The following is a 13310-nucleotide window of genomic DNA, read 5'->3' on the forward strand; positions in this document are numbered from 1 at the left end:
TTAATGCAAAACATGACGCAAAGCTGAAAACTCACATTGTTTTACCAGCTCATTACCAATTACCGGGAAAAATCTAATATGTTAATTAACTCGGTTATTAAACTTTAAATGCTATACAAAAAAATCAATGAATTATAAATGAATAAATAAATAGATAAATAAATAAATATGTATTAACATTGTGTCTATTTGTAATGTTTCAACATGCTTGATAGTTACTTAAACATTACAGGAAAATCGGATAATCATTTTACTTACATTTCATGAATCAATTTTCACATTTATTTCAAGCGACGCTAACAAGTATAAATATATTTATAATTGTATCTATTAACCGCTGCTAAAGCGCTTCGAGGGGGCAAGCCTTATTTTACTCTCCTGTAAAATATCAAAATCTCTCGTCCCAGTGTGGTTTTAACGACTTCTAATAGCTGCCGAGACAGAAAGTGCGTTTGGTTGCTTTGTATTAATTTCCTCCGACCCATAAATTCACTGCTGGGAGAGGAAAGCTTAAATGAATACCCTCGCTGGGTATTCAGTTTTACATAATTAGCTGCGCATTGACTGTTAAGCCAGTGCAACTCGCAACCATGCTTTAAATTCCCATTTAAAATGAATATGCCGCTGATTTGAATGTTAGGACACTACCACGTAGTATCCTGAACCTAACTGATAAGTTTCCTTATAATTAGAGAAGGGAGTGTTAATTAAAATAAATAAAACCTGCCCCGATGCGCACTTTTGGATCATCTGCATCCGCGTGCCTCTCTTGAATAATCACAATATCAAGATATATTTTACCATGTACGATGGGAATCCCGTGGCAGGGTCCGTGGAGTATGACAGCGGACTGGAGAAGCCCGAGCTGGCCGAGGCGGAAAAAGCCGCCGATCCAGGGTACGGGCTAAATGCTGAGCCGGAAGACGACCTCGCCAGATCTTCATTCCGTGGAGCGGCCAGAGCCGAGGCCCCATAAGCCGGACACGAATATAGAGCCAGCGAGCCCGGGGGCTGGTAGAGGTAACCCTGAGGATAAGACATGGGTGCGCGTGGGGGTAGAGAGCCGATCCAAACGAGTTAGGAGGGGAAAAGGCGCACAAGGGGAAGGGGGAATGCGCACAGGGCGGGTAACAATCGACTCAATAACCGGCGGTGCAAACAGTCACATCAGACAGTGAAATAATTGAACCCCCCCCAAAAAAAAGTCTTCCCTCCAAAGCCCCCTTTGTGGCAAAACACCGTAAGGTTTCTCAAAGAGCCCAATAGAGGCTGGGTGGCGCGCGTCTTGATCCCCTAGCGTCCGGTGTTTTTAGTACGCAGCGCTATGTGAGGAGTTGGAAGGGAAGGAGCCGATGGAGTTGGACGCACACACATGCGCGCGCGCACACATACACACACGCGGCATTGGGGGGGAACTGGAGCTGTCACTCCGGCTCATCTGAATATCCAACCCGCCCCCTTTTGCCTCGAAAAGAGTCTCGGAACAAAAAAAAAGTGCCCACTGCAAGAAATGCAGGGCTGCAGCCAGCACGTGGTCTGTGCTCTTTCTCGGAATTTACTTTCTGTCTTAAACAAAACCAGACATACCTCAATTCGTTAATGCAAAACAGGTGATCCACAGAAACGGAAGCACTCAAACATGTTTTGATTTTTAAAAATTATTATCATCATACCCAGTTTTTAGAATAACAAATGTTAATATAGACGAACTGTTTTCGCCACAGGCCTTTTTAACAACCTTTTAAACAAAATTTAAACGAGTTGTCTTGCCCTATTATTTACTCAGTTCGATAGTCTGCAAGATTCAAACTAATCCACATTTATCTTAATTGACACTGAGAACTACAAGTGAGAGAGAGCGCGCGCGCGAGCGAGTGAAAAGCGGTGTTAATGGCAGATAAGCTATAAAATGAAAACTTGCAGCTGGTCCACGTACACGCCACGTCCAGTGCGCGCGCGTCTCTTGAGTATTGTGCAATAGGGAGGCGTCCCTGCGTTCATGGCCCCTCCATTTGTTCCATATTTTCAGTCTCATGTCATGTCAGTTTCACCATAATCACCAATGATGCATTTATTAGTAGAAGCGTTTTAGAATTGTTTGATAAATTCGTTTTATAATCCAATCGTATGTGCAAAAAGTCACAAAAGTTTTTGCGCACTACATCTTTTGTGTGCGAGTGCGTGCGCGTTCGTGCCTGCATTCGTGTATGTGCGCTTTGAACCTGTACACGCGCAAAGTAAATATTTCCTCGTCGTTTATTATTGTGATTAAAGACATTATGACCTCTGTGGGAGATGTAACCTGAGGCAGCCTCGGACAGCACTCAAGGTGGCAACTAACTAATGAAGAGAGTGGCCAAGCAGTCTTCCTCATCAGTATTCATCCATCAGGTCCTTGTCCCCCCCCCCCCCCCCCAGTGCATTGTGGTCTAGCAGACTTGTAAACAGTAAACAGCCGTTATTTAAATATATACAGTGCAGTTTGCCTGCTGGCAACAATGACAAGTAACTCTCGAACACAAAGCTTCTGCTACACTGAACGAAAAGTACACTATAAGAGAAATCATTAAATATTACTCACACAAAGACCTGTTTCATCATATTATGCACAAAGGACAAAATTAAGGGTGTAGCCTAATTTCTGTCTACATTAATGCACTAAAGCAGTACTAATTGTTGCACACAAAGGTAGATGGGGCTACCACACCCCTAAATTGATGACTGTGATGATGATGATTTCCAAAAGAAAATGTTACAAAAAAACCACAATGACATGTTGATTTTATCAATGTTGACTCAGTTCATTCACTCATACCACTCAGTGATTAACTATGTTGACCCATTTCTATAAATGTACCCGATGTTTTCTTTTTTTTTACTAATAAAACAGCTTGTGACACTGTGTCTTGACAAACATATAATACACTCACATCATATAATATACTGCACAACGATGAAATGCAAATTCTATAACAAATATGACACTTTTTATGAAGATATATTTTTTTATGCTTTCTCTGTATTTATAATAGAATACGCCTTGATATACTCAAATGTCCCTCAGTGGGAATATTTCAGTAAGGTGCTGTAACACAATAAGACAGATAGACAATCCCCCCAAAAACCAGCATAATATTTTTTGTAAGTTATGGATAATTTACATTTTGAATTGAATTCCAAATTAATCGGGATATGGATGTAAAGGAGTACTGTTGTGTCCGCACCAGGGGGCACTGTCTCCTCTATTCATAGACTACAGGCCAAACATGGAGCGTGGACAGGAGTTTGCACGTGAGTGCTTTGAGACGTGTGCGTGCGTGTGTGTGTGCGTGTGTATGTGCGTGTGCGTTATGTGTGTGCGAGTGAGTAACCATTAGTACGCTATATTGTCAGTTTGGAAGTGCACCTGTCCGCCTGTTGTGTAGCACATGCGTGTGTGTATGTGTATGTGTGTGTGTGTGTGTGTTCGTCTGCGTGTGTGTGCGCGTGTGCATGTGCATGTTTGTGTGACAGTATAGGAGTACATTCCAGGTCTCAGTTTCAGTCAGACTGCAGCTCCTCAGATATTTTGGTCCCTGCCTGATGGAGATATACGAGATGCGAGAGAAGAGATGGAGAGATGGACAGATAGACAGACAGACGGTGGGGGAGACAGACAGATCAACAAAGACAGTGCAGAATTTAGAGACAGTAAAGGCAGGAAGAAGGAAAGCTCAAGTAAATCGGTGTCGACAGTGAGACAGCCACATTGGGATACAAAATTAGGTAAACTACCTGTGTGACTTTGTATCTTATATTGACTGTAAAACTAAACCTACTCTGCTGGAGTATTTATAATTTTACGAGCAAAACAACAATGATCATTTATTATATCTGTTTTTATTTTATTGTCATTTAGATGATTCTGAAATTCAAATGTTTGTCGAATTTAGAGGCCAGTCATGCACATCATTGTATTGCAAACAATAGGCAATAAAAAGCCATGCACATTAAAATTAAAGCCAAGTTTTTAAAAAAATAAAGATTAGAAGCTCACTCTTCAAAAATGTTGTGTCTTTGCTTGTCTTTTGCTTAGCTGTGATTACCTCTGTGTACGTAACAGACACCTATGGGGGGAAAAAAAGATTATTCCTAAATACCCATATTGATTTCTGTTTCTTTTAGCTCCCAGCAGACTATAAAGTGGAATAATTTCAAAATAAGAGTTGGCTTATTACAAATGACTGATCAACTACATTAAAGCTCAATTCCCTACTTATTTACAATGTTTAATGTATTATTTTCAATATTGATTTGTCTTTTTTATTTTATAAACCTCAGATTAATTTAGTTATTAGATTATAACATGGGAAAAAGTGAGGTTATAGTTTGTAAAAGATTTGTACAGCCATATAGTTTTATGCTGCTTTTAAATCAGTACCAGAATATAACAATATGATTAAGGCCCGAGCTTGTCATGTTGTTCACATTAATGATTCTCATCATGGCAGTGCTGCTGATTGGATCAGTACAGTACATTCAGTTTGTCCCGATACCCAGAAAAAGTCTATGAATTGTTTCAATCACATAAAAATTCGCCTTGATGATTTTTAGGAAATCAGGAAAGCTAACAAAATAAATATGTCTTGCTTTATGAGTGTTCACGATACCAAAATTGAACACAATACACTGCATGTAGGTTTTGTGATTAAGTGTATGTGTGGGCATACAGATGAAGGAGCAACATGCCATTGTGATCCCAACATTGTGGAACCTTTGCCGTGTCATCCTAACACTCCAGAAAATTCTTGCAATCAATAGAAAAAAAATCTCAAACCTTGCAAAAGATATCTGTCTTTACAGAAAAGTCCCATCTAATGCATTGTGATACATTTGCAATTGATCCCTCCCCCCTGTGGGTTTTGTGGGGGATGGGTCAATAAGGGAGGAAAACTGAGGACAGACCGCTATTTCTCTTCCCGCCTGGCATCTGCCCACTGCTGCCAACCCTCTTTCTAATCAGCAGCCGTCCATGCGCTTGGCAGCAGAAGGGGTTTCAAATCAGCCCCTCGCCCCGAGTTAAAAAAACCCTAAGCTGTATCACTTTGTAAACGGGTACCTTAAGGGCGATTGAAACATGGGGCGCCTCTGATGTGCTGAAGTGCAGAACATCGGTTGCCACGTTACCTCGAAGATGTTATGCCGCTCGCTCTGTTGTTGCTGTTGTTCTTGTTTATCCTGGCTCTGAAAAAAAAAATCAAAAAGCAGTGCTGTCTTAGGGTTTGATTTGTTTAACATGCTCCTCACTAACATGGATGTTGAGGAAACAGTTCTCAGTGAACAAAGTGCAACTGTGAACCGATGTGCTTGAAGTGTAATCCGAAAACAGACAAACAGCAACTCCACTTGTAGCTAAAGCACATGTTGTTTTTACTATAGTGACTCATTTTGTTGGCCAAGTATAAACATGTCAGTGCCAGGGGCCGTCTTTATGTGAAGCACGTTTGTGTGCATTGACCACAAAGTGGCAGCATGGCACATTTGTGGTTAACGCATCTGCCCCACAGTCAGGTTATTAGTGTTTAAATCTCTGTTGGAGTTTGTATGTTCTCCCTTTGCTTGGACGGTCCTTTTCCCTCAAGATTCTCAAACTTCCAGCATCATTCCTAAGACATACTGAATCGAAGGTTCTAAATCTCCCATTAATGGGAGTGTGATTTAGTTGTTTGTAAATAAGGGCAAAAATGTGTGCCAATCATGATGGAAAACGCAAACCTTATTGTTGCTATATCGTTTGAAATTATACCCACCCACATCCGTTTTTATCGGCGGGCCCAAGCGTGCCATTTTGCCCTGCTTGAGGCCCTTTTCCATTCACCATATCGAAAGTGACCATCGTATTAACCATAAATTCAGCAAATTATATTTGTAAAATGGAGTTGCAATGACGTAATACCATAAAATTAACAGTACAGTATTAATCCCATGAGTTCTGGCTTTGAGTGGTAACATCTCTAAGCAGTAAATCCTTTGACTTTACCATTTTCAATACGGCTGCAAAGTTGATTAATAAATACAATAATAACACATGAATAAAATAAATTATTTCTAAAATAATACTTGCCAGAAGGGAGTCAAAAGGGAAGACTAGTGACTTAGTAGTATATCAAATAAATTACGACATATACAGTAAGACATTTCTGACAGGGACACTGATTGATAACCAAACAAACTACTAAAACCCAAAAGAGGTAAATAAAGGGTGGTGCAAAGGGGACAAAAAAAGAGGGCGGGGGGTGGGGGGTGAATTCGAAATTGACTAAACCTCTCTGTTGGCTCTTCAGCCAAGGGTCGGTCTTCTAGGGTTGCCTAGAAAGAGTCTGCTGACAGCCAGTGTCACTGGGCTTTGTAGTCATTGTGCTGGACCTGATAGGGTTACTAGCGGCTAATCCAGGTTGACCTTGGTTAGGTGCCCTGAATGAGGATGGCTTTGTACAGTGGGGACAAGCTCACGTCATGCTGACATATAATGTCTGTGTGGGGACTTGCCACCGCAGCTCTTTTGTTGTGTTATCCAGTTGCAAGTCTCAGCCATCACACACACGTGCGCATACACGCACGCACACACACAACGCACGCAATTTTTTTCCTCAAGCTTCGGATTGAAGGTGTCACAAATTGTTACACACAAGAGATAGGATGCAACTCAAAGTTCAAGAGGTCAGCTCTTGTGGTTGCTGTTCCAATGACTTCAAAACAAATCCTACCATGATGAAATTTCATGTTGTTGCCAGGTCATGGTCAGAGATGAGAATGTGTATGTGTGTGCAGTGGATTTAATAGTAACACAAAGGCACAATAACAGCATGCCTTGATGAGAGGATTTTGGAAGACAAGGAGTGCTTTTGATTTTTTCTCACAATGACAGCATGAGTCTCTTGAAGAACTAAATGGGATAATGATGGAAATGGATGCTTGTTGTGAATGAGCAGAACCAAATACATCCAAATAGATGCATCTGTTAAAAATGCGGAAAGAAGTTTTGAAACACATTTTTGCCGTTCATCATACAACCCATTTGACATCCCAAAATACACACACATGAACGCACACCTTCAGGCAACAACCAGTGTGAAGGTAGTGTAGAGACGGCATCCCTCCCTTTCTTCTTGCCAGGGAGGGCTGTAAACGGGAATGGGATTCCCATCCCCTGGAGCCTGTTACTAATCCACAACAGGCCCACTGCTGGATTACTGGGGACATCAGCTGACATGCCAGCTAGTGCACACACAAGCACATGGACACGGGCGGAACCACATTTGCCCACACCCACACACCTTACAGTATATGCACACACGTGCCAACCATAAGCATGTACATCAATGGACATCCATAAACGCATAAATTCACACACAGGCACACATGCACGCACACAGATGTCCACACAAAAAATGTTTGCGAGTTAACACACATGAATAAGGCCCTGAATCTATATTGTGGCTTCAATACATTGGCAGCTCAATGTTGAGATTTCTATCATTTCTGCACTTAGAAGTTGGCAGAAGTTGGTAGTAAGGGCTAAAATGGTCCTCAATTTTCTCTGCAGGCCTGGATACTAACAGTTCTAAACATTTAAAAAACAAACAACATTTTTTTCCACTAGTCTCATCTTTATAGTAATAGGTTTGGCAATCATAATTTGGCACCACAGTGACTGGTAGAGTCTTTGCGTGTCTGTTTTTTTTATACAACAGAATGATATAACCAATTTGCAAGCTAAAAAGTGGCTGTATTTGTGGTAAACACTGTTCCACTCTGGAGGCTAAACATTTGTGTCAGCAAAGAATAATTACACCTTTCAATGTTATATCTAGCATGTTAATCTTGGTCCACAAACCACCACTTTATTCTCTTGTTTGTTTAATAGCTCACTGGCATTTTTATTGTTTCAAAGGGCTCGATAGCAAACCTGTAAATTCCCTGTTCAACATTTGCCCTTGTGGCGTTGCGGTTCACTGATGCTGAATGTTGAAAGCAAGCAAACAGCCATTGATCTGCAATCAAAGATCTGGGACTGGAGGTGATTTACATGTAGAGAATGGGACTATTTGGAACAGGACTCAGAGGCATATGTGACATTAAATTCATTTAACACTGGTTTGCTGATCCAAGTGACTCATCTAGAGCTATCGGTCTCAAAAAGGTAATAATATATGTTGCAGCAATGGAAGATTGTCTGTGGTAATTGGAAATTGCTGAGAATGTGTATAGGGCCCAACAAAGTCAGACCAGACCAGAGGAGAAGAGAGTCTGTGCCCTGATAAGAGGAAGAGGAATCAGATGAGACAAGAATGAAAATCAAGCACAGCTACTTATTGGCAGTTGATCAAGTTTGCAACTGTCCCAGGAGCCCTGAGTGCTTAGGAAATGTGTTGCAGCTTCTGTTAAAATTTGATGATTAAATGGGCAAATACTTCCTAGATTTGTTGACTGAGAGTGGGGCCTGTTTACTTTATTTATTCATAGCGTGGATATGAATAATTTACCGGTCAGCAGGTTTTGTCGGAGAAAATCATTGTTGTGTGTGGCAGGCTAAAGGGTTTTGATTTTTTTCTTTTTACATTTGGCACTTTCCAACCATATTGACAGCAGCCAGACTCCATTTCTTCCATCTGCTTAAAAATCCATCAGCCTCTTTGGATGCTGATATAAATGGTCATATTTGTAAAAGTTCGGTTCATTCGTTTTGTGATATGAAAATTGTATTTTAGTAACACAGTTCTGTCCGTCAAATGGGCTTAGGAACGAGTTGCAACGACACTGGCTATGATATATTATCATGGTTATTATTGTTATTTTCGGAGTATATATATGTGAAAATATACGCATATGGTACATTGTTTATTATTATAATTATTTTGCAAATTTTTACTATCAATATTTACAAAATGTGTTGTATATTATTAGTATAGCTCTCATCAAAGTTACCTGGAAGAGGCTATATCTTCCCGTGACCAGAATAAGCAGTATTGAAAATTGAATAAATTACATTATTTTTCATTAAAACAAAATACACATAAATAAATATGGGATAAGTCCCATATTTATCATGCTCATGTTCAAGTAATAAGAGTCATTGGTGATACTACTATGGCTATAACTGTCTCAACAGTCCTTAAATCGCTTACTTTCATCATCAATTAGTGTATCTTGTGTATAAACAAAACTGTGATACAACTCAACTGCCAAAACATAAACCACCTGGCATGTTATCACCCCTCTCCTTTAGTGGATGTGATCATCAGTAAACTACCAAACACCACTTTGACGGAGTTCAATCTAACCAGACCTTTTCCCATCAAGGCCCGATTACGTGACTTGCCCCAAGTTACAAGCAATGAAAGAAATGTCTTTTTTTTATTACAGCTCCCAGTCAAGAACAATGGAAGGTTTGCCTCTGAGCCATTTATTCAGCTCTGATGTACGATTAGCACAGGGCAAATCAATACCATGTTAGATGATCTTAACAGAAAGGTATCTGGACTTCCCCTCCGTTCCACTGCAGAGCACTGATATTTGTCTGTCAGCAGTGACATGCTATCTCTGGCAGGGAGACCGGGGCCAAAACACAGGTATTGATCCTGTCAACATTAATGGCCCTAATGGTATGGAGGATGAAGCAAACTGCCTGCTACTGGAAATGTAATGCAGTGGATGGAATAGCCTCCTGCACCAGTGGATGGGACATGATGTTTATCTGGTTTTATTGTGAGTGAACATTGCACAAAGTGAATACGTTAACAAGGATAAACGTAAATGGTTGTGACTTGCAGAGAACCTTTTATCTATATTGGCAAACACATAAAATTGAAGTGTTTCATGCTGCTCCAAGCATGTAACACCATCAACAGTTATAATTAATGCTCCTCCTTTTATCCTCTTTCCTCCAAAAGTCAAGTCTTGTTCTCAAAAATGTCAGATATTTCCCCCCCCCCTTCCCCTTCATATGTATTTAGAAACAATGATACCACCCCACAGGGACTTTAAGTGGTCATTCGTGTTATTCTAACTTTTATTTATTATTTTAAGAAACTACAAGATAGACTTTAAGCTTCAACCCACAACAAGCCAGCACAAAGCCATCAAATACCTTGTCAGTCACAGACAGCTGGAAAAAGCACACAAATATACACATGTGCCAGCACATCATCGCAGTGCTTCAGGATAGAAACAGAGAGTGACAGTGATAGAATTTACTGCGATGCTATCAGCAAAGCAGTCATCACAGCTTTGGCAGATTGCAAGGCCATCAGGAACCATCTCGCCGACTCTGATCAGTGTTTGCATCCTGACATCAGCTTGCGATGTTAACTGCAGGCCCTGAAAGGGGGCTATGAACCACGAGCAGCGATATCTGGCCACCAGGAATAGAAATCCATTTTCCTGCCTTGAGGAGGATGGAGGTGAATGACTATCAGTGGCCTCCTGGTCTGGTTGGGGTCTTAGTCATGTCCGTCTCTCTCCCTCTACTTCACCATGTGGGGGCCACTGGCTTGTTTTCCACCCCCGTCTTGTTCTGAAGGTTAAAGGATTTGGTGCTGTGTTTTTAGACCGGATTTATACTTTGACCGTTCACGCAAGCAGTGTAACAACACATGGACATCCAAACACAAACACGCACAAATCAACCCGAAAACTGAGCAAGATTTTATGGGGATTAGCAGGCAATACCAAATGATGATGACCAAAGCAGAAGGTGGTTGTAAGTTTTTTCTCACCTGAATTTAGAGTTATGTATAACTGATGCTGGCTTGTTGTAAAAGGCTTTGCGTATCTTCCAATATGGATAGAAAGCCAAGTAATGGTCTGAACTTTTAGCTGCTCTGTACTCTCAAGCAGATGGCATGGGTTCGATACCCAAGTTGGGTGGTCGCCAGAATAAAAACTGTGACGCGTGTCCGACAATGATCTACTTGTGTTAAAAAATCTGCCAGCCAATCACATTTCCACGCATAGAAAATTTTCTTCATAAAATTTCACATTTGATTTGGCTCTTTTCAGTTGTGCTGAGGAACGGGTTGAGATGCACATACAGTTGAGCAAATTTGTGATGAATTATTAATCATGGCTTCATCAAAGCTTTGTGTTCTTAACAGTGAATTTACACCAAATTGACATTAATGCGGTCATGTCATCCAACCTTGTTAACAAATAGGAGCAAGTCCATGGACCTTTTCCTTTCCATAACTGACATTCAGGTGCTGACTAGCCTGAAAGCATCAACGGGTGTGTGTTTGGATGTGCACGGTGGAATGTAGCAACTGCTTTTAAAAAATGCATGAAGAACACAACACGGTGAAGGAGGAAGAGAGCAAACTGTTCACAGAAAGTCAGTTTCGAAAACACAGTTAAAAAAAGAGAGGCCAAAGAGAGCAGATCTCAAAGAAAGACATTTGCACTTGGCCAACATGGGAATTCTTTCTCCGACTCCCAGGTGCCCAAAAAGAAATAAACCTGAAATACCCATTCACAGACTTGAGTTCAATAGATGGCAGAGAGCCTGAAGAGTTTCAGAGAGCACAACCATAAATACAATTGTTTAAGAATGTTTAAGGTGAGGGTAGAATGAGAAACTGTCTATCAGGATCCCCAGTACATGACTCAGGTCCATCACTCGAGTGATGAAGTACCTTGAATTGTACTTAAATTTGAGCACGCCATAGTCTATCACTAACCTTTGGTACTACAGTCAATATTTGTTCAAACAACAGCGATAAATACTAAACAAACAAATGAACAAAAAATAACTATGGTGGTAATTGAGATGGCTTTGATTTGTATTTGTACGTTGCTCCACAAACGAATTCATTTAAACTGCGTTTATTGAAAAAAAAAAATGTTAAAATAAATAAATAAACAAATAAATCACATAATATTATTTCATGTTATTGCAATGGCCGTCAGTTGCATGTGGATTTTTGCCATTTGTGGGCCAGCATGGCTTCTTTCCTCCCACAAATAGAAGGAGTTTGCTGTACTTCAGGTTACATTTTTTTCATGGAATGCTTTGCACTGATTGTCGTAATATGATGCTGATTTATGTACAATGAATGAAGAAGCAAGTAACTTTTCACTTGCTGCATCTTGTCTTTTGTAAACATAAATGAAGACAGGAGCTCGCTGCATATTTGAATAATTGCAGCAATTAATATTCCACTCCGGAGATAACATGTCGCATTTCTTCAAAACCAGCAGACACAGACATTTCCACTGGGGAACATTTTTCACCTATTTTATAACACATTTCATTGGTAAACAGTGAAATGAATCCTCATACGTCATCACCCCTGAAGCTGGACTCTTTTCTATTGATTTACCATGATCGCAATCTACACAGATTCAATTAATCCTCAAAGCATGATGAGAACAGAGAGCAATGACATGACTATATATTCACAGCCATCCTTATTTGCAATAAAGCCAGCACCTTTTTCCATCAGACAAAAAGAAAAGACAGCCATCTAGTGAGAGACATTGATTTAGAAATGTTTTTGTTCCATTTAAACGCTCCACTTAATCATGCCTGTACTTTTTATCCCAACTAAATATGGAATATGTTTTTTCAGTGTGGCTGTTATGTATATTGATTAATACACAAAAGTCACGCAGGGCATATTGCAAGAGTTTAAATATGTTGCTGACATTGGCTAGTGATGATGCCTGTCAGGCCAGTTCCAAAGAAAATATACGTAAGGATATGATTTTATGATTGACTGCAAATAGGAAAAGTGAAGGAAGGGTGGCGGTGGGGAGGCAGATAAATACGTAGTGGTGAATTAGAAAGAAACTAGGAAAATTTCTTCTTCCAGATATACAATTCAGATGGATGGTAACAGATGGAAAATCATGCAAAAATAAACAATCACATCGTTCCTTATTTTTGTGACCGTAATATGAAATGCAAATGGTCTCTGTGCTTCAGAGCAGACAGTCTCAAAGATATCCATCCCTTGAAGTTTACTCCACATCACCATGAGCACGTTTTGTGAAAATGAGTTTTGCACATCTCTTCACGTTTGTGTTAAACACGTCCAATTCCTTGCGCTATGAAATAAAGAGAAGTCAACTAGAAACAATCATCAGTTTCTTTTTGGGTTTGAGGGAAAAAAATCCATCACTATTTGCACATGTCCATCATTAACCAAAGCCAAGTGTGCAGGAGAAACAAAAACAATGTGTCCTCATAATAACTATTACTTGAACATACGTGTTTTCTGTTGTTTGAGTCTAATTGCAATATGTCTCCCAAGTCACTTTCCTGCAGTACAATG

The 13310-nt window shown here is 40.2% G+C and overlaps 1 protein-coding gene across 1 annotated transcript in view; it reads right to left on the minus strand.

Moving 5' to 3' along the window:
• Nucleotides 1–13310, minus strand: part of irx2a (iroquois homeobox 2a) — a 209656-nt gene that overhangs the window by 3258 nt on the left and 193088 nt on the right. The window contains exon 7 of the mRNA XM_049729563.2: nucleotides 802–5223. Within this exon, the coding sequence (XP_049585520.1) occupies nucleotides 802–1041 (240 nt within the window). The 5' untranslated portion in view covers nucleotides 1042–5223. The remainder of the gene's footprint in view (nucleotides 1–801; nucleotides 5224–13310) is intronic.

This window comes from Syngnathus scovelli, chromosome 9 (assembly GCF_024217435.2).
Source record: "Syngnathus scovelli strain Florida chromosome 9, RoL_Ssco_1.2, whole genome shotgun sequence".
NCBI lineage: Eukaryota > Metazoa > Chordata > Actinopteri > Syngnathiformes > Syngnathidae > Syngnathus > Syngnathus scovelli.